The 23128-nt window shown below is 37.4% G+C and overlaps 2 protein-coding genes across 3 annotated transcripts in view; one reads left to right on the forward strand and one right to left on the reverse strand.

Moving 5' to 3' along the window:
• eif3i (eukaryotic translation initiation factor 3, subunit I) overlaps positions 1–23128 on the forward strand; it is a 342432-nt gene that overhangs the window by 266322 nt on the left and 52982 nt on the right. The window lies entirely within an intron of this gene.
• LOC114643017 (nuclear GTPase SLIP-GC-like) overlaps positions 12267–23128 on the reverse strand; it is a 77744-nt gene continuing 66882 nt past the window's right edge. For both annotated transcript variants that reach the window (XM_051918738.1, XM_051918739.1), the window contains 4 exons: positions 21423–21531; positions 18359–18492; positions 13500–13587; positions 12267–12955 (listed from right to left, as the gene is read on the reverse strand). In XM_051918738.1, coding sequence (XP_051774698.1) covers positions 12888–12955; positions 13500–13587; positions 18359–18492; positions 21423–21531 — 399 coding nt within the window. In that variant the 3' untranslated portion in view covers positions 12267–12887. The remainder of the gene's footprint in view (positions 12956–13499; positions 13588–18358; positions 18493–21422; positions 21532–23128) is intronic.

The following is a 23128-nucleotide window of genomic DNA, read 5'->3' on the forward strand; positions in this document are numbered from 1 at the left end:
TGAGGTAGCGGGTTGAGTAATGGATGGATGGATGGATCAGTGTCTGTAAGCTTTGTACACGTTGATTTGGGCAATTTATCCAATTCTTCCTGGCAGATCCTGAGATGGGAAGGGTCTGTAAACTGTCATCTTTAGGTCTCTCCATAGATGTTCTATGGGGTTTAAGCCACTCAGAAACACTCAGACACTTGTCCCAAAGCCACCACAGCATTGTCTTTGCTGTATGGTTCAGGTTATTGTCATGCTGAAAGGTGAACAACCGCTCCAGTCCAGTCCAGGTTTTGATAAAGGACCTCTTTTTATTTGACTGAATTCATCCTAACCTCAGTTCTGACCAGTCTCCTTGTCCCTTTCACAAAGAAGTATCTCCATAGCATGATCCCACCACCACTATGCATCACCAGAATAGGGACTGTATTAGCCAGGTAATGAGAAGAGCCTTGTCTTCAATAGACATAGTGCCAGGAGGTCTGCCAAAGATTTCAGTTGTTGCCTTATCAGATGTGTATCTCATCTTAATGCACTCAAAATCCTTGTCAGTGTTTCTTAATCTTTTTCACACTGTTTAGTGGAGGGTGTTTTGTTATACTCTGATTACATCAAAATGCGGGAAGGGAGGATTCCCTATGGTGTTTGGGCCATGATGATAAATGCGTTAAAAACTATTTAAAAGCGGGCTCCTTTGCAGTTTCTACAATGCAGGAAGAGCATGGGGGGCCAGCCTGCGACCCACATTCACTACACGTGCTGGGCCGCTGAATAGGCTTTTTTTTTGAAGAGCTGACAACCCATCCACAGTTTCAGAACCTCTGCTTTCACTGCTGTTTGGAAAATATCAAGCAGGACTTTGCCAATCTACCATAAATGCCTGACTGATGTAACGCTGGTCATCCATCTGACAGGTTCATCCATCTCAGGAGACGACTTCTGTAGCTCTGCTAGAGTGACTGTTGGATTCTTGGTCACCTACCTGACCAAGGCCCTTACTCAGTTTTGGCTGGACAGTCCTGGTGGTCCCAAACTTCTTCAATTTCTCAATTATTGAGGCCACTGTGCTCCTGGTAATACTCAAAGCTTTAGAAATGGTTTTATCTTTTTGCCCTGATTTCTCCTGCAGGGAGTTACTTGGACTTCTTGGTTTGTTTTTTGTCCTGACATGTAGCTTTTATTGAGGGACCTCATACACTTAGTGTCACACACATGCACTTGGGAGACAGCTTATGGCCTCAAATACCTGTATGTTCTCACCAGACCAGGGGTTAGCACTGCTGACTAACTCTTTCTCCTCTTTGCCTGCAGACCTTGCCTTAAAGCCACTTCTGGTTCTCAGAAGTCAACCAAAATCACTTCCTCTTCTGGGGCCTCATGCATAACGCCGTGTGTAGAATTCACACTAAAACATAGCGTACAGACAAAAGCGGAAATGTGCATATGCACAAAAAAATCCAGATGCATAAATCTGTGCATACGCCAACTTCCATGTTCTTCTGCTACATAAATCCCGGTCTCCCAGACTCCTTCCAAAATTACACCTCTTTGAATATGCAAATCAATATAAATAGCCGCTTATGTTTTGCGTTCTGTGAAAATACAATGGCAAAAGCATGGGGAAAAAGAAGAATTTCAGCGAATACCAAGTAGATGCAAGGAAAAACTTACTATTTGTTGGTTTAAGCAGTAATATAAACAACAAAAGGAAGTTGATCGAGTGACAGAGTGGCAGAGAAACTCAAAGGTTCAAGATCAGAAAGTCGCAAAGTGCCCGAAATAAAAAAGAAGTGGTCAGATATTAAAGTCGCCATGAAAAAGCGAGTCATAGCACACTTTCTGAGTGTCATATGGAAGCATATTAGGGTACAGAGAAAAGAAAAACAAACTAGGGACTCAGTTGAAAGAAATGTCCAAATGTCAACTTTAATCTCAAAATGTCCACTTTAGTCACGTAGTCTATTTTGTCATTAAAGTAGAACGTCATAAACTTCATCTTAAAATCGTTTAATTTACTAGTTTCTCAAATCCCATCGTAACTAAAGTAGAACATTAAATGCTTCGTATTGTATATGTTCTTCTATGTAGTCTATGTGTGTGAATCACTACGTGTTTCTTAAACAAGTTTTCTCTTCCACCGACAGGACACAGAATATATTACATTCATGATATTACAGCTCCGAACAATTTAAATATTAAGATGAATACTTTATATCATTTTCATAATGATAGGAATTAAAGCATTCATTAAACATGGAGTATAACAAGACGAAATATAGCGCCTGACAAAAACACAGATTGGACACGGGAGGCACGTATAAAATACAAAGACTTTTATTTTCTTCACCTTTGGGGCACGTCTTCCCGTGAACCCCACTGGCACAACACAGTCCCAAGCACTAAGCACACCAGTAAAGCAAAAGCACTTTCTTCTCCTTGGCACCAACACTCCTCCCAAGCAACCTTGTCCTCCTCCACCCGACTTTGGCTGTTGAGTGGTGGTCGCTGGCTCCTTTTTATTGAGTACCCGGAAGTGCTCCTGGTGCTTGATTGACGACATATGGCTGCACTTCCAGGTAAGGCGAAACCAGTGCCCAAAAGGGTCCAGCAGCTCCTGCTGCAGCACCCCCTGGCAGCACCTGCGGAACCCCACAGAGCTGCACAGAACTCCAACCCCCATGAAGCCGTGGGGGAGTCAGAGGCACCGCTGCAACCCAGGGAGGCTGCTATCTAGCGTCTAGGGGGAGATACTGGGCTTCCCATTCTTGTCCACGTGGCAGATGTGGTGAAGGTGCCTCTTGGCCAGGCATGGACCCCAGCCATCCGTCACAGGAGACATGGTGGTGCAGTGATAGTGGCAAGCTGGCGCCCCGTCCAGAGGTTGTTCCTGCCTCCTGCAAGATGCTTACTGAACCACACGCAACCTTCGATGAAATAATTTATTGCGGCAGTACTGTCTCTCTCAAACATACTAACCCCCAACTCCTGTCCTTCCTTTTCTTTTTCCAAGTAACCAATCGCCACACGATCAGCTCTGTAATAGATGCAAAGCCATCTGTAAGCTTAGAGCACTGATTCTTCAAAACTTTTAAGGAATATCGAAATATCTTTGTAGTACATGTTTAATTACTCAATCCATCTATCCATCCAGGGCTGCACCAGTCCCAGGAAGCATACAAAGCAAGGCAGGAAGAATCCCTGAACGGGGCACCAGCTTGTCGCTACCGCTGTCCACCGTGTCCTCACATGTTTAATTATTAAAATATACATTATTTTAATGAAGTTTAAAAGTTATCTGTATAATGTAATAAACATTATTTACTGCATTTCATCTTAAAAATGATTCAAGAGGCCCAAGAACATAGTGCTTCAAAATCTAAATTGACTTAGAAGCCAGTCAACATCATATGTAAATACGCATTTTATAAAGTGGCTCAGGTTGTGCAATATTGTAGCTGTATCACAAGTTTACAGTTAGGTGATTGTACTTGTAAGTACAAACTGTTCTACCAGGAACACTTGATGGACTAATTGAGACCTCTTGGGATGAAACTGTTTCTGAAGCGTGAGGTCCCTAAAGGAAAGGCTCTGAAGCATTTGCTGTACTGTATGGGAGAGGTTTAAAATGACTGTGCACATGGCTGAGACAGTGTGTGCTAGATGCTATATACCAATAATCCGATCAACCGCTGTACAGCTGTGATTCCACACTCAGATTCAGTGGGTTAAATACTCTGAGTGGTGCACTGACAGTGACAATGCTAAAGCAGCTATAGTATTTGGTATACTATAATTATACAATTATATAATTATTATATAATTATACAGGTTAATTTGGCCATTCCGTGAACCATTATATTGTTACAGGTTAATTACAATCAGATGCCTTAAACTAATAAACAATATGCGGTTAATTTCAGTGCATTTGATAAAGCCGCTTCAGGGATGTGAATCTAAAAAAGAAAGGGAAACCACACAGGAACAGTAGCACTGTTTTGACGCTGGGTGCTGGCAGTTTGCAAAACCGAGCGGAGAACTTGCGTATGCCAGGGATCGAGCTGGCATGAAAATGTGCATGGCTTTACACCACAGTTTAGTTTTTATACATCACGATGTGAGCGTGGAAACGGGCGTACATGAGGGACCTGGTCCTCAAGATCCCACCTCCACCTGATGTAATTTCCAGGTCCCAGAATTCCACCATCCCATTACGTCACTTCATGTTTACCAGCTGTATACGGCAGCTATCTTTCATTTTTTCTTCAGTTCTGTTTTGAGCTACGTACTTACCAAAACTTTTTTTTTAAGTATTCAGGGTGGATCCCCAAACCTTTCACTTTGTTTTGTGTGTTCTTTCATAATAGGTGTGTGCTTTCTAAATGATGTCCAATCAATTCAACTTGCCACAGGAGGACTCCAATCAAGTTTTAGATACATCTCATACTTAAAGCAAACAGGATGAACCTGACCACAATTTTGATTATTAAAGGTTCTGAATACTTCTATGAATGAGAGATTTCAGTTTTTGAATTTTCATAAATTTGCAAACATATCTGAAAACTTCTCTTTACTTTGCCATTATGTGTCCTTTTGTCTTTTTAATATATTTACAGTAAATAATCTGGATAAGAATATAAAAAATGTTCTGGTTACATCTGTATATGTTACTAAACTATGGGGAAAAGCAGAATAGTAGAATCAATCCAAAGGGACAGAATAGAGGCATTGGCAGATTTGTGGCTGATGTAACTTAATGTAAATAAATCTAAGATATTACATGTAGGAAGTAGAAATGATAGATTTTCAAACAAAAAGGAGGAGGGAGGTTGAAACTTGCAACTTGAAAGTACATCTTATCAGAAAGAAGTATGAGTTATTTCTGTAGTTTTGGTCTCCACATTAGAAAAAAATATTGTGGAAAAATCAGTCCCAGACACACACGGGCACAGAGACACAAGTGCAAAATATACCCTTTTATTTTCTTCTTTTCAGCACACAGTGCACAAATCACCAACAATAAGCTCAGTTTCTTTCTTTTTCTTTCTTTCTTTTTTCTCTCTTTTCTTTACCGCCTATACTCCTCCACATAAACTCTGTCCTCCACCTCCCGACTCCGAATGGAATGAGGCGGCCTCTTTTATAGTGCACCAGGAAGTGCTCCAGATGCACTCTGATCTTCTTCCAGCAGCACTCCTGAGTGTGGCAGAAGTGCTGTAAGGGTCCCTGGAGGTACTGCACATGTTCCCGGATCCTCTTCCGGTAGCACTTCCGGGTGTGGTGGAAGTGCTGCAGTCCATGGCTCCGGGACTGTCAAAGCCACAGGCACCAATAGGGCTGAGCTTCCAAGCTCCAAGCCTGTGGCCCCAATGCAACCCAGGGAGGCTGCCCTCTAGTGTCCAGGGGGAGGTATTGTTGTTGATATGTCCTCTCCCCCGTTCCTACCGAGCAAGGCTACTGGCCGTCTGTCACAATATACAGTATATATATTAAATATAGGGAAAGCCCAGAGAAGAGCAACTAGGCTGAGTCAGGACTATGAGGTAGATTGAAAGAGTTGAACCTTTTCAGTTAAGTAAAAGGGAGTAAAGAAGACATGATTGGAAATAATAAAATTATGAGAGGAACTAAGTGCAGTGGATTACAGTTGTTACTTTCAACAAGAGTACAGGGACACAGATGAAAGCTTCAGTATATACTTCACACAAATGTTACAAAGTTTTTCTTCATAAAGATAATTGTAGACACATGAAATAAATTACAATGTAGAATGGTGGAGAGTTAAAACTCAACATGATGTTATTTTGGAAAAATAGGTAAATTGAATTGGGAGCTTTGTTAGGCTGAATGGCCTGCTCTTTTCAAAATTGTTCTAATGTTCTAATGGGTCATTGGTATTGAAAGATTTAGAAGAGGAACATAATGTTATTATTTAAATGAACCATTTGATAATTCATCAAACACAATGGAAGTTTTCCATTATCACTAAAAGGTATTTGAGGAGCCTTTTTCACTTTGTATAGGAATAATTCATGCTATTTGGACTAATGACATTATCAACATATATATATTTTTTGCTTGAAGCTTGTGTTTGCAGTGTTTAATTTTCAAAAAACAACAACAATAATAACCACCTTCCAACCAAAGTATAATAGAACAGATAGAAATGGCAAAATAAAATCAAACAATTGACACAACAACATGACTGTACCACTAAGCTTTAAGAGCATTCTAAACAATCAAAATATAGTGAAAAAATAACAGTACCTCAGATGGATTTGCATTAAAACCTTGCGAGTCTCATTCAAAAGATATCCAGAAGTTGTTCTGCTTACAAATAAAAAATAATAATCTTGTTGTTTTAAATATTACCATGGCTTTACAGTGATGGTAACAAAGTAACTTGGAGACACAGCACCCCTGAGTATAACTTTATATATAGTATATACATTGGCTTTGTGGTCGGCTTGCTGTTTTTTTTTCCCTATAATTGTCCCCGACCTGCAGAAGTCCCATTCACAAGAAACAATTTCATAGGAGTTACGCCCCCGCAGTCCAACTTCATCTAACCAACATTGCCTCTTGGTGTGTACCGGGTTTCGATTTTATATGCAGTCTTTTTCCTGTCAGTTTGATATATTATGGACTTCCTTGCCTGAGGTTGTCTGCTGAATATTAAGCAGATGTTTGGGAATGCTGGTCCTGCTATATGGGGTTCACGCCACTGGGCCAAGGCCTGATCTGGGAGTGGTTCTAAATAAAGATGTCCTCGCTCTCCATTATGTATGGGAAAGGTAGCTAGCGAGGTAGTCAGACAGGGAAATCAATGCCAGTGCTGGGCAGTTACAGATCACTTTAGATGACTCCCACTGCTGACCAATCAAATAACTTTAAAAAGTAGTCAACCAATAACAGATCACTTTGATTAGTTTATGCAAATGAGGGGTTGCCTTTAGTGAATTTTTAGACCCATTTCTTCCTGCTGATTTTTCATTTTTTTCACCTTTCTTGGCTTGCCAGTCTGCTTGCTGTTTGTTTTCCCCTATGTGCCACCGACCTGCAGAAGTCCCATTCGAGAAGCGGCATTCTACGAGTTTCCCACCCGTAGTCCGGTCACATCTACTCAACCTTGCATCTTGGTGTTTACTAGGTTGCAGTTTTGTGTATGGACTTATTCTTGTCAGTTTGATATGTGATAGATTTCCTTGTCTGAGATTGTCTGTGGACTGTTGAAGAGATGTTTGCGAAAAGTGGTCCTGATATGTGGGATTTGTCCCACTGAGCACAGGCCTGATCCTGGTATTGCAGAGCTTCCAGGAGTAGTTTGAAATAAAGATGTCCACATTCTCCATTAACCAAAGAAAAGGTAGTTAGATAGGTAAATCACTGCAAGAGTTGGCCAATCACAGATCAATTCAACTAGCTTATGCAAATGATGACCTTTAGTGAATTTTTAAGACCCATTTCTTTCTGCTATTGTTTCTTTTTTTCTTCCTCTTCTTTCAATCACCTTTGCTGGCTTTCCAGTCTGCTTGCTGTTTTTTTTTTCCCCTTATAAATACCACTGACACGGAGAAGTCCCAATTCTCCTCTGGTGTTGTCTGCAGATTATTAAACAGATGTTGAGGAACAGTTGCCCAGATAGTCTGAGTGTGCTCCAATGAGCCAAGGTCTGATCCTGCTTTTGCAGAGTTTCTGTTGTAAAATTAGATGTCCCAAACATTAGAAAGAAGGATGAATTGTTGAATTTATTCCAGTTATATTGATTTTTTGTTGTGTAGTGTTTAGTATGATGTTTGAAACACCAGATTATTTATTGCAAGATTTATAGATTCGGTTAACTCATACCTAAAACAAATAGAAGTAAATGCTATTTGATTTTTTAAATATCTTCAAAATGTATTTTGAATCTGAAAATGCAGTAGTGGAAATATCAATTTCTCTGTTTTACCATACAAATTGAAATTATGAAATCATTACATTTGTTGTGAAACCAGCTATAACAAGAGGTGAGTGTTGAGAGCGATGGTACACTTTCATAGCTACTCCCCATAAGCAGAATAAACCCATAATAATACTATCAATCTAGACGTCCACTGTAATTTAAGGTAATATATTCCTAACCACTTAACCTAATTCCTAGTTCCAGGTGGCCAGAGCACATTAACATCAGGTACAAAACAGAAAACAACCATGATTCCAATGGAATGCAAGATTCTCTGGTAGATAAGCACATCTAGCCTTGTTATCCAATTCATGGGCCATGTGGGGCTTATTCATATTCTGGCAGCATTGAATGCAAGTGAGAAACCCACTCTGGACTGAGCACCATCTTCATCACACAGACAGAGCTAAAAGCCTCTTGTTAACAGAGACCAAAATATTCTATATTCAACAAAATGCAGTTTTCACTAACTACTTTATTGTTTCCAATCTTTTCCATGTGAATGAACATTTTCTTCATACAGTTGTGTTTATTTTCTGGAAATGAATTGTACTTGTTGTTGACAGGCCTGTGCTCTTACAGTCACTATTGATGCACAGATCTGAGGTAATCATTCAGCATAGTTCACATTTGACTCATAAAAGAACTGGGTAATAAAGTCAAGCACCTCATCTAGATCAAATAAACTGAGAAACACCATTAGAGTCCACCATAATGAAGATTTTCACCAATGAACCATCCATGTAACCTAGCTCAACACAAAGTCGTAATGTAGAAAGTTTAATTTGTTTTCTGGTGAGACTCTCACGTGGTAAAAGGCATATGTGTTATGGATTTGAACAGATTAAGACCTGAAGTAATTTTGCTCAGCTGGATGTGTTTCTTCTGTCTTTACATCACACTTTTGTTGGTAATAGTTGTAGATTGTTGAAGTGAACAGACCATTCTATCCTTAACAACAGTCTACATCTTCTCCTATGAATTTATAGAAGTTCCAAAACCACACGAGGCACACCATTCATTTAGGATGTCTGAAGCTGTCCGAGTCTTTTCCCAGTGCACTGAGCTTGGTACATCTTCTGTGACATGCGAGAATAAATTCTTCATTTTTTTGAAACAGAAGACTGCTTATATTAAGTTTTCAATTTTGCTTAAATGAAACATGATGAACTAATTTACTAAGGAATCTACAAGACCCTTATAGAAATGTAACTAACTTACATACTTTTAACTTAAAATTTTTCAGAAAAATTTTATAACTTAATGGTAAAATCACCGGAGACAGTAACAGATTATGCAGAACAGATATTTAGAGGATAAAAGCTTTTGAGCAGAGCCATCAATCATAAGGACAGCTAGCCAATCATATGTGTTTAATGTCACATGTTCCAGAGCCCACATGTGATTTCTGACATATATAAGAACAGTCCAAGGGACTAAGAACGATGACAATGGGACACTGAGACACGTCAAAAACAGAAAGAGAGAGGCCATTTCAGAGAACATAACTTAGCATCATGTTGATAGCTGAATCATAATGCCACCTAGGACAATATCCACACTTGACATTGCAGATTTTCAGTAAACTTCCTAAGACCATATATCCAGATTTTGCTATGTTTTTCCTCTTATACTTTCTACTATTGATATTATTATACTTTAATAAATACTATGTTGCTTTTACATTTATATATATTGTCTTTATATTTAGAGAGGTTGAAATAAGAAAGTAAATAGTAGAGCAACCTGTGCAGGGGAAAGTCCCCATTTGCTAAACCCTACAGGGTAATCAAGGCTGAGAAGTCAAACCTCAGTAGGATGAGCAAGTGCAGTAGAAGTAACAAATCATTAGTTGGTAATAACCAAAAGGTGTTTGAGCCTTCATGTGTCTCTGAACACTCTTACGCTGTTAGTGCCAGAGATAGTGAATCCCTATGTGGAGTACTGAGAAGTGATAGGCATTGTAGGCCTCAGTGATACATATCTATGTGTATTGGATCCTATATAGAATACTAAAGGGTGACTTGCAGTTACGCAGCACTCATAAGTAATTGTGTGATAGGATCTCTGGGTGTGTGTGTGTGTGTGTATCTGTGTGTGTTAATTCTTATGATGTGAGAGTGGACTAATCTGGTAATGAATATGGTGAGTCTCACTTATCCCTTAATAATACATTTGCATAGTGGGTATTGTAAGAGAAAAGTTTCTTGACACTGCCTGCCTTTTTAACATTTATACCAGCACATTTAACTTAGAAAATGAGATTATATATAACATTTAACCTTGTAGCTTTTTCTCTATGATAACATGTATGAAATCTTTTTTTTTTTTTACTAGGTATTCCCATTACTTTTAATGATTAACTATTTATGACTCTATATAAGGGCGGCAGTAAGGAGACCTGGGTTTGCTTCCCAGGTCCTCTCTGCGTGGAGTTTGCATGTTTGCATGGGTTTCCTCCAGGTACTCCGGTTTCCTCTCACAGTCCAAAGACATGCAGGTTAGGTGCATTGGCTATCCTAAATTGTCCCTAGTGTGTGCTTGGTCTATGTGCCCTGCGGTGGGCTGGCGCCCTGCCCGTGGTTTGTTTCTGCCTTGTGTCCTGTGCTGGCTGGGATTGGCTCCAGCAGACCCCTGTGTTAGGCTATAGCAGGTTGGACAATGACTGACTGACTCTATATAATACTTACTTCAAAGGTGTATTTTTGGAGTATACTATTTATCTGTATGCTGATTGATGAGAATGAAAATATATTCAAATGTGTTATGTAAAAGCACCTAAATGAAAAGACACTGCTCTGTTTCATTTCTTTAGCTTACCTTACTGCCTTAACAAGAGCATATGGGACTCCACCAGTAGGTGTAAATAAAGGACGGCCATGTTTTTGAGATCATATATAACAATGGCTCGAGACTCTTCTATATTTACTGAGCATTTGCTGCAACAGCAATGTTAACTGTTTGGTCTAAAAGGTCAAACACCTAAAAGTTATATTTAAGGTGCTCCTGTATAGTTGAACTCCTCACCCTATCACAGGAAGTGAGCCCAGGATCCAAAAGCACAAACCTCATTTTGGACACTCTTGTGCACTATTATTTTTGGTCACTATTCAGAACTTATAACTATACCTACCTGTTGTCATGCATGCCATTCTGAGATTCACCTTCTGGGCTCATCGGAGGTAAGCACTCCATTCCAGAACATGAGGGAGTGTTGTTGCTTATGGTGCATTCTGTTTTTTTCCAAAGCCTTAATGACAACTGACTCTACCCCTTCTGATCCATCCACTATAAAGCTATAGCGCTCCTGGTATGTATTGTCTAATTCTGGGACAGAGCAGACCGCAGAATTGTGGCTCTGCCTGAGTACTGACTTTTCTACAGAGCCTTGAAGCTGGCTCTTTACTTCGCTTTATAATTTTATTTTTTTATTTTTCTAAATGCCATTGAGCACCTGTTGAAGGTGTTTAGAGTTGGCAAAAAATAAAAAGGGTGGCCCAGGTAGTACCCTAACATTTTCTCTGGCACTAGTGTGTTCCCTTTGTTGACGACACTACACAGTTGGCAAAGGAATACTCAACATGTCCAATTTCATCTTGATATTCTACCAATTCAAATCTAAAGAGCAGAACAGCCATAATGCAGGCATCCCAGAGTGTCACACCCATATTCTACTGATTTGAAAATCCCAACACAACTTCCACTCTTCTTATCCAAATCACTGATTAGTACAAAGCTGTTTCCTCAGCGTCCCATACTCTTTCAGCACCTTCCAAAAGATACTATAGGTTGCACCGTGATAAGATTTGTTTCAGTCTATTAAGCACCTTGTACAGGACTGGCAAACTCACAAAATCCTTGAAAGATCTGTGGAGAGATAAACAATTTGGCTAATGCTCCATAGTCAAGGCACAATAGCATTGCTCCTGCTGGATCTATGCATAAAACTTTGAATTCAATCTCTATTTGAGCATGCTGGTGTAGGATTTCCCAGGGAGTTTTTGTGGTCAAAAATTAATTCAATAATATAAATGTATAATAGAATAAAATAGATGTGGAAAATATATAAGAAAATCGCCAAAAGCAAATAACTCCCTGGTGCTCACAAGTAATTTCAAGACATTTTCCCCATTTCTTATTCATGGTATTAAAAAAGTGAAACCAACTTTTGATTCTAATGGAGTTTTACGAACAATGGATGAGCCTAATGTGTTTACCACACATAAAATATGCAACACAGAGCTATAAAAAATGTGTAATTTTGATTGATCACTAAAATGTTGATATTTACTGCACATGACTAATGAATACATATTTTATTTGTTCCTAAGATATGCATTACAAAAGAAGTGTTGTGATATGACAATCAAGTGTACATTTCAGTGAAACAAAATTAAGAAACAAATACAGTTTAAAAACACTAACCTCCTTTAAACCTATATCCCCACTAAAAATGAAGAGCTAATGCAAGAGCCAAACAGACTTATTGTTGAAAAACATTAATGATTTTTGGTGAAATCTAAAGAAACTCAACCCAGTTCCACACAAAGAAAACTAAACTTTTTCTAGCTTTAGATAATATAACATACTGTTTTCCCATTGAGTTATGGAGGGAGAATTAAAATTCTTACAATCGAACAGAATGTAATACAAGAAATAACAGATAGTTTATCATAAGATAATCTAAACTCATTTGAAATATCTCTAAATGCTGTGGCTAATGAACACAATTTAGCAAATCCACTATACAGATTTTTTTGAAGTGTTATATAATATAAAACTAAATTCATTTGCACATTAATATTGCATTAATTTAAAAATACAATTAAGAAACACAAGACTTTCAGCAAAATCCTGAGTAAAAATAAACAATGTAGATCAAAACAACTGTGTTATAATATATTTAGGAAAAAAGGTTGAATTAGGAATTGCACCTATATGTATGTCAGTTGAACTTTCAGTTAAAAATTTGAAGGTTTAAAGTATCACAAAGTATCTTCATCTGCTCCAGTTCATTTGTGGAATCTAAGACAAGGGAAAAATATAAAGTATGAGTAAATGACAACATGACCTCTAATACAAACTATAAAGGCTTGGCTACTGTCCACCATTACTGATTATATGTAATTATCAGATCCTTTCCTTAGTTTAAAACACAACTTTGCATGTGTTGCGTATTTTGAAAAATAGGATCAGTTGTGCATTTATTTCTGATAGTCGCTCTTCTAACAGCATTGTGATGAATAGTCTGATCATGGCTGATCCTTACATTAAGCAGACCAGGCAGAATACCCTGGCTGGATCACAATTTATGTGGGATTTAAATGTTCTGCATATGTTTGCATATTTTTTATTCCTAGCGTTACTTCAACATCCAAAAATTTGCATGTTCTGATAAATGGTGAATGTAAATTGCTCTAGTGTAAGTCTGTTTTTAAAATTAGGGTTAGGCTTAGGGTTAGGTTAGAGTTTGTACAAATGGTTAGGCTTAGGGGTAGGATTTCCTTTTTATGAGATGATTCTACATACGTACAGTAAACATATTCAAAAAATAATCATTATGTATTACCTGGTAAATGCAATCCCTCTGGAAACTGTGCCAGTGCCAGCATCATGGATGCTTCCATTTTATCTTCTACAGTTTTTTTGACTTCAGTCTTAAGAGATTAAATAATAATGTTAAATAAAAACTTTGGTAAGTATTTAAGTACTATACTTATCAATACACTAAACATCTTTACTAATATAATTAATGTAAAAGTTATTGTTTTTGCTCACAGACGCTCTGATTTCTATGTATTATTTCTAACAAAGTTCCATTATAGGCATAGAAAGGTCGGTACTGGAATCTTTTATGACTTTTCATTATATGTATATAATAATTAGTAAAGTCGTCCCATGTAAGAATAGTAGAAAGACCTAGTGGGGCTTGGTAGTGTTTTGGCCTTGAAATATCAGTATCCATGTTTATTAAGCTTTTCAAAGTAGGAAAATAGTCCTAATAGTCTTCAAAAATTTCAGAGTGACCCAAATTTGGTCCTACTCTTAGCAGAGGAGTAAAAGCATTTTATCAGTTTTCCTAAGTTAGGAAACCACTTCTGATTTCGTCAGGAGCTTGTGAGCTGAGTTACCTCACTAGGAACTGCCAGAAGATGGTGGTCAGTCAGAGATGGGAATGCATATCCTGGGAAAGACTGAATGTTTTGGAATGCTGGACAATAAATGATGAACTCATAAAAAGATATCGATTTGTTAATATTAATCCATCGCTGTCCAATCTTGCATGGAACATGATCGGTCCATCTACGTGAAAAAACTGTGTGCTATCAGCAAAAATGAATGTGTTAGTAACATTATGGGCAAAATGCCCCTTAGCAATAGCGATGATTTGTAAATGTTCCAACAAACCATTTCTCAAATTTTGCACCAAACTGAGAATACTTTTACAATGTGTGAGGTAATACGCAGATTTAGACACTTTCCCTACCACCTCACAATGTATGTAAAGACAAGCTGCATTCATTAAATTCGGCAAATCATGGTACCCATGAAGATGTTTATTTAGTTGTCTTGGAAGTCAAGATGACATCTTGTTGTTTTCTGATACTATTGCTAGGGCACCATCACAAAGATAATAATAATAATAATAATAATAAAAATAATAATAATAATAATAATAATAATAAATGTCATAGTGAGAAAACTTTGCAGTAGCTGTCAGTTTTGGGAAATGAATCATAGACCTTCTCTTCTGAGGGCATCCCTTATCTACAATAAACTTACTTTCTGGGGGATCTGATTACATTCAAATGCAAGGTTTAGTCCATTTTAATGGAGCAATCAAGCATCATGCGTTGAACTTGGCCACTTCACAACAACATCAAGAATATTTAGGTTTGAATTAATTTTACCTGTGTGTTGATACGGTTCTATCGCTTGTGATTCATATATGCTCATTTATACTTGAGGTGATTATCTCTTATGTCAGTCACACCAACAACTGCAGTAATGAAGCTTGCTTTAATATTACACCATGTGGACTGATAGGAAAATATATAAATTTATGTATTACTCCACGTGTTGTAAGGGCATTGTGACACCCCGTGTAGTGGCAAGGTTGGCACCAGACCACACAGTGGGCATCTTGTAGTGCAGGACCGACTGGGATCAGATTTGTGAGAAGTCAAACATAGAGACACAGACACTGAAAGATGGTATTTCCAAAACAAGGGTGGGTTTTATTTATAGGTGCATCAAAAAAACACAAAAATAATATCCCAGTCAAAACTAGTGAGCAATATATACAGTGAAGTTTCCAGGGCTAAAAATGAGAAATAAAGACAAAAAATGTATACTGTATACACAAATTGTAGTCTTCCTAAAAAATGAAAATTTGCTCAGGGAGAAGCTACACAAAACAAAGATCAAAGAATCCACCAAAATTATGTACAAGAAAAAAATGTATTTACAAGAAAAAACAAAGTGCACCACAAACCCAATATATATACATATCCTCCACCAAAATAAAACTACACTAGGAGATACAGTATTTATAATATAGTCAAGAAAATATTTACAAAATTAGGTACGAGCTGATGTAGAAGAATAGGACAGAACAGAACAGCTCAGAACAGCTCACCACCGAGTCTAAAGGCAACCCTTTTGAGGCAGGAAGTGCCGGCACAGATCGGGTAGTGACAGTCGGGGAACAAATCTTTAGCCAATTCCGCGTCATGTTGCTCCTTTTCACCAATCACGACTGACACAGGTGCTCCCTACTCAGGTGTTCCGCTTAATCGTTGCAAGGCATATAATGCATAGAGTTAGCGGCCTCACGTACATGGGAGCGAGCACGAGCGTGAACTGGAGCGCATCATGACATGCACTACAAAAGTAAGTTTTATTATTACCTCCTCAGACTAATGCATGCATGCACATTCTTAACTAAAACGCTTCACACCTTTATCTTTGCCAATTTTTGTGTACTACTGCGAACAATTCAGTTTTTTGGGGGGGAATTATTGTCCATAGGTTTGATTCCAAACTACAACATGAAAAAGCTGACACTACTTGCAGGCACTGTTGAGGCCATCTATATTGTGATTGCTACTGAAATCAATCAGTATGATTGTGAAATCGCAACGAGTGTGGAATGCCTCTATCGACTTCTGTGAAGTGAGAATGTCTTCTTACAGTACAAGACACTGTAGAAAGACCGTTCAGTTACAGAAATTTTGGGCTCCGCTCACACCAATGAGAATCGCCTTTCAGATTTTCTTTTTGAAAGACTACTATGTATATGAGATATAACAAACACTTAACATGTATCAAAGAATAAATATATCTATCTATCCTATATAAACACGCAGGTCGGTGATATTTTGGGAAACTTCAGCTAGTGTTTATGCTTCGTTTTTTGTTGACTAGCTAAAAGTTCATTTGATTGCAAAAAGTAGGAAACTTATTACTTAACTTTCAAAAGTTCACAATTACATAATAATTCGTTATGTTTAATATATCAAAAGGGACAACCTTGCGTACAAGAGTTCATCAGTGTTCATTTAAGACCAATACCTAAAAATATATTTTATTTATGTATTGCTCTGTTGTTATTATAATGAAAAAAGATATAATTACTATTGTGTGTTTGTCTGTGAATACATATTCAGCTCCAGATGTGTATACAAGCCTGACATATTATTTTGAAGGATGTGCTTGCTGCCTGTTTTTAAAAGCTACATATTTATTTGTGAATAAATAAAAGTAATATAATATGAAATATAACACACTACTACTACTAAAATTTTTGAAATATTTTTATTACTGTTTTTAAGTTTTTAAGAGCCGGCTATACTTCCTTAGAAGGCTGGCGTCCTTCAACATCTGCAATAAGATGCTGCAGATGTTCTATCAGACGGTTGTGGCAAATACCCTCTTCTACGCAGTGGCGTACTGGGGAGGCAGCATGAAGAAGAAGGACGCCTCACGCCTGGACAAACTGGTGAGGAAGGCAGGCTCTATAGTAGGCATGGAGCTGGACAGTTTGACATCTGTGGCAGAGCGATGGGCACTGAGCAGGCTCCTGTCAATCATGGAGAATCCACTGCATCCACTAAACAGTGTCATCTCCAGACAGAGGTGCAGCTTCAGCAACTCATAAAACTCATGAACTCATAAAAAGATATCGATTGGACAGCGATGGATTAATATTAACAAATCTTGCATGGAACATGATCATTCCCCACCTGGGGGGGTAAACATTAACATTATACAAAGTTATTGTCTGTTTTTTACCTGCATTATTATCTTTAATTTAATACTGTTTTTTTTTTTTTGTATCAGTAAGGTGTTGCTGGAGTATGTGAATTTCCCCTTGGGATTAATAAAGTATCTATCTATCTATCTATCTATCTATCTATCTATCTATCTATCTATCTATCTATCTATCTATCTATCTATCTATCTATCTATCTATCTATCTATCTATCTAATATGTAACATTTAATACATTACTTTTTAAAAGTAACTTACCCAGCACTAGTTGTGATATATTCAAAACTACATTTTGCCAATAATCAAAAAAAGTAATGTTACCAACAGTTTCATATTGGCTTACAGCCCAAGGCTTGTTCATGTAGATGGAGTGATCATGTGACACACAAGATTTGTTACAAATATTTTTACATCTCTGTCAAGTCAATATGTTTTATGAGTTCAGTGTTGTCCGGTGTTTCCAAAACATTCTGTCTTTCCTGGAATGTGCATGTCGATCCGTGCCTGAATGCCATCTGGTGGCAGCACCCAGTGAGTTAGAACAGCTCATGACGTCTACTACATCCTAGTCATGTTAAGAGTAGTTTTCAAAATTAGAAAAACTGATAAGTAGGGCCACATTTGCGTCACTCTGAGCTCTTTGAGCCAATTGGACAGTTCTGCTCTGAGACACTTGTTAAATATGGGAACCTGCATCTTTTTTCTTCAGTACTTACAACCAAGTGTGTTTTTTTTCTTCTTCTCCTCTCTAGCCATCTGATCATAGTATATGTTATTAAACTGGATACTGACGTTTGTCATTATAAACAATGCATACATAAATCATCAGATTATTCAATTTATATTTTTGCTTTCTTTTTTATTTTAGTAATTGTACTACTTCTTTTAGTATTTGTAGATCACCCTAAACTACTCTGATGTTTGAAGCTATTCAAAATAAACAAATGTTGTTTTAGTTCAGTGGAGATGCTAGTAATTTTGCCAACTCAGATTATTTGATATATTGATGGCCTTTTTTTAGGACGTCTGATATCTTACCATTTTTCATGCTTGTTGCCCCAGTTGATCCAAAGACATTTTTAGGTCACAGAACTTACCTGCTCCAATTTATATAATTTGCTCCTTGGGACAAAATAAAACTGAAATTTCACTCACCTGTAGGTCATTAAACTCAGTCAGCATGTTTTTCATTGCTTCTTTGAACATGCTACTTTGGCATTCTTTCAGTTTGTCTTCAAACATTTTCTGAATTTTATTCATTGAATTACGGCCTTGTTCTTTACTTCCATCTTAAAAAAAAGATTAGGTAAGTACATTTTAATTTATAGGAATGAAGTGGAATATACATGATTGCTATACTCCAGCCCCTTAACTGCTCTTCCTGCACAGAATCATGAATACTGTGAAGCCTATCACAAGCAGGAACCAATGCAGGCCAAGATACCAGTCCATCACAAGGTTCACCGAGGCACAGTTTCATTCACTTTAACAAAGCATGGCACCATATATTTGGACTTGGTCTTGAACCACAGTGGCCACCCCTTTGTGTACAGAAACTGCTTGGAATAAATGGGTTCAGCAAATGAATAGATACATGTTCATGTAAATTCCCATAACTTTCCAGCAACTAACAGCTGTAACAATCTAGTATGGTTGTAATGTTTTAAATAAACACTTTATAAAAATAAATTAATATTATTTGTCTTTAAGGCATTTAATAATAATTTCTTAGTCATTTTTCACTTTTGATAAAGATTTTAATCTCAGCTTCAGTGAAGTTTTTTTTCCTAATTTTCTTTGCTCTTTATAATGAATACAATATAATTAAAATGTATTTTAATGTATTTAAAAAATGTGACCTTTTAGGGTGCCTTAAGGTTGTGGTTTTAGATTAATCCCACATACACGCAGTGCCTACAGTATACACTACAGTTTCTACTCTGCTAGATCTTCCCTGGTCAACTGTAAGTGCTGTTATTGTGAAGTGGAAGTGTTAAGGATCAACAACAGCTGAGCCACAAAGTGGTAGACCATGCAAAAGTGAAGACCACACTGAAGTGTATAGCACATAAAATCACCTATCCCCTCTGGCATCACTCACAACAGAATTCCAAGCTACCTCTAGAAGCAACATCAGCACAAAAACTGTGTGTTGGGAGCTTCGGTAAGATGGGTTACTATGGCCAGGCAGCTGCACTCAAGCCTAAGATTGCTATGTGTAATGCCAAGTGTCGGCAGGACTGGTATAAAGCTTGCTATCATTGGTCTATCTGGCAGTCTGATGGAGATGTCTGGGGATAACAGATGCCAGGAGAACACTACCTTCTGTACTGCAGAGTTCCAACTGTAAAGTTTGGTGGCGCAGGGAAAAATATTTAAGGCTGTGCTTCATGGTTTCAGCTAGGCCCCTTGGTTCAAGTGGAGGATACTGTTAATGCTACAGCATACAAAGACATTTGAAACACTCGTGCACTTCGAGCTTTGTGGCAACAGTTTGTAGAAGGCCCTTTTCTACTCCAGCATGACTGTGCCCTGTACACAAAACCAGGTCCCAACATACATGGTTTGATGACTTTGGTGTAGAGGAGCTGGAGTGGCCTGTAAAGAACCTTGACCTGAACTCTCTTGAATACCTTTGGGATTGTGAAGTTTTCTCATCTGACATCAGTAGTCAACCTTACAAATGTTCTTTTGGCTAAATGGACACATTCTCAGAGACACAGCCTTCCTAGAAAAGTGGAGGCTGTTATAGCCACAAAGTGTGGGGGGCAAACTCCAAATTCAAACCCGTGGTTTTGGAATGAGATGTCCAATAAGCTCATAGAGGTGTGATGTTCAAGTGTCCACAACCTTTTGGCCATATAGTGTACTTTGTTATATTTATAGTCCCATGCCCAGCCATTCAAACAAGTGTTTCAGTGAATGCTTTTAAATCTGCATAGGTCTTGTCTTGTGCTATGACTTACACTTACTATTCATGTAGTACGACTGGCATGTGAGCACACTGGTTAACGCTACAGCCTCACACGTCAAGAACACTAGATTCAAATACTAATGCTATCAGCATTTGTGTTAAGATTACATCTTTTCCTAAGTTTTTACCAACTTTCCTCTTTATATTCTGGTTTTCCACCCATGTTCCTAAAATGTGCATGTGAGGTTATCTTAAAAGCCTCCAGGGAGAGATTCCTGCCTTACAGCCAATGATTCTGAGCCAGCCTCTGATTCTCTTGATCTTGAATTGCAGATTGTGGTGGATGGATAGATATTAAACATTCTTTGCTTTACTTTGAGTTAATGTTCTAAAATTAAAAGTCGCTAACTAAAAAAGCAAACTTTCAAAAAGATTTATACCACATAATACAACTTGATTAATTTATTTTCATAACTGTGCATCAGATGGACTGTTTATTCCAATACCTATTTTATTTTATGTCTTGCAAGTTTAGCTGCATTCAGTGCCCTCTTGTTTCTTTTTTTCATTCTGTGGTGGTACATTAAACACTCTACTCCAGACTGATGAGCCTCTTTCCTGTGTGTCAGGTCCAAAACACCCACTTTGGCTATTGCTCAAAGCTGCATTGTACTTCTGGGTGAGTGATCAATGGTTGTCAGCTGTCATGCTCAAAAGCCCATTCTTATGACTTAAGACAAAATCAAAGGTGTCGCAGAATGGCTGGACTGATTTGCTATGGGATGTCAAAGTACATGACTGACCTTAGACTTGCTTAGATTATAAGTCTACAACTCAAAATTGCTGGAAAGGTTGTGTAATGTAACATTCCACTCTGAGAGATGGAAGTGATCTATTTTTAATCTCTAAAATGTAACATGCAAGATCTGAAAACATTTCCTTTCAAACTTTCTTCTTTACCAGCAACTACATTATAGTTTTTAGTTTGCATTTGAAAATAACTGTTGTGATATAGGTATCCAATTTTGTAAATCACAAAGTATAAAAAGAATGATGCTGTGCATGATCCTCAAAAGGCTTACAGATGTATTTAAAACATACTGAAACAAAGACATTTCGAATAATTCAGTCCATACTCGAACCTGAGTCCTGGCTAAAAGTTTTTAGTCATCTTTACCCACAATGCCCATATTAACATCCTTAAAGAAACTTTCTCAATATATACACAGCTTATGAAGTTGTAATATGCAGAAAGCATTATTTTATACAATTTGGCTTTACTTCAGAGACAGCTTAAATCATTACCTTTATAAACTGGATCCATTACCTCCAGAATGGACTGTATGATACTGTTGTACATAATTATTTTTCTGTGGAGAATTTTTTTTTCCAATAACGCCAATACTCTTCTTAACTATAAGCAGAACACAAGGAAAACAATTCATAATATCATAAAAAATTCATTATAACTAATATTAGGAATATTACCCAACATTCTATTAATATTGTTTATCAGAGCATCCACTATAATTCTTAAGAGTGATAATTTAATTAAAGTATCTGAAGAATAATGCATACAACTGAGAAAAATAAGCAGTTTTTCTCTTTAAGAACAACCACATACACACAGGTGATATTTAGATATACTGTTATTCAGACCTGATATTTTTTCACATATGCTATATAAAGATGGAGATGAGAGTCTGCCCTTCCGTTCTATATAGGTAAGTAGAGAGGTTCAGCTGTTGTCTGCCTTTCTTTATTAGTTTATCATCTTTATCATTTGAATGTCTGATGTGCACACAGGGTCAAATATCTTTGCTTACTGCTGCATTACCTCATTAGAAATTGAATTCTGATAGAATGATGTATGCTCTGGCAGCTTATTATATTTTTTTGTTAAGTTTAGAAGATGATGGGGCAGAAGTCTTATATGATTGTTCTGCTTTGAACTGGAACATCCATAGAGTAGTCACCGGTACACTGTTTGAAGTGAACAGAAAAACATTCATGGGCAGTTATGCTATGGAAGGGAGATACCAGGCTGCTATTAGGTGATATCTGTGGTTTTATTATACCTATGCTTTATTTTGTATTATGGGGCATATTGTAAGAATCTCTGCAAAAGCTTTAGCAGCAGCAAACAAGCCACATTTGAAGCTACCTGGACTTTCTACTAGTGTTTAGTTTCATTAGGTCTACTACAGTATCTGTATGTCTCCTGGAGAGAAGACAAGTTGCATTCTTGGGAGCAGTATAATTTAATTGTGGAGCTGTGTGGTATGTTTGTTATCAAATGAACACATGAGAAATTATGTTCTGCCAAGAGATGAAAAATTGTAGAACATGGAGAAAAATTTAAAAATGGGCCAGAAGATTAATCAGAAGTCAGTAAATGAACTTTGTGAAAACCAGGAAATCAAGCCTAAGAAACATCTAAACCTGAAACATAGGCAGCAGTCACAATTAAGAAACATTTGTAAATCTGTAGCCATTTAATTCAAAACCTGAAACACTTTTAGCGCAAGAAATGATCAAACTCAGATAATGAATGTAGTGAATAATCAGCTTAAACTGATCATGTGATGTCACTGAACTTTTGAACTCCGGCTCACTTAGCAACCTGAAGTCACTTACTTGTACAAAATAGTGGTACCCACAGCAGAAACAAGATGACAATGCGTTCAAATAAAAATGAATGATAATTAATTTATAATATGCCATAACACAAATCCATAACAAAAAAATGAATTAATGAAGTATTTACATTCCAAAATATGGAATAAGGTTAAAGAAACATTTGAGAGAAATTTGCAGAAGAAAGGAAATTTATGTACAGGCACAAATTCACAGCAGATTCTTTGAAGAATAAGTGTGTTGTGAGTGATCCTGCAAAATACACAATTTAGCAATTAGTGAAATAGTGGTGTACGACTTGTGACCAGTGCATCGAAACCAAGAATTCCTTCTATCTGTACCCCAGAGGCCAAAATGTAGAGCAATTGTAGTTG

Source organism: Erpetoichthys calabaricus, chromosome 14, assembly GCF_900747795.2.
Source record: "Erpetoichthys calabaricus chromosome 14, fErpCal1.3, whole genome shotgun sequence".
In the NCBI taxonomy this organism is placed as follows: Eukaryota; Metazoa; Chordata; class Cladistia; order Polypteriformes; family Polypteridae; genus Erpetoichthys; species Erpetoichthys calabaricus.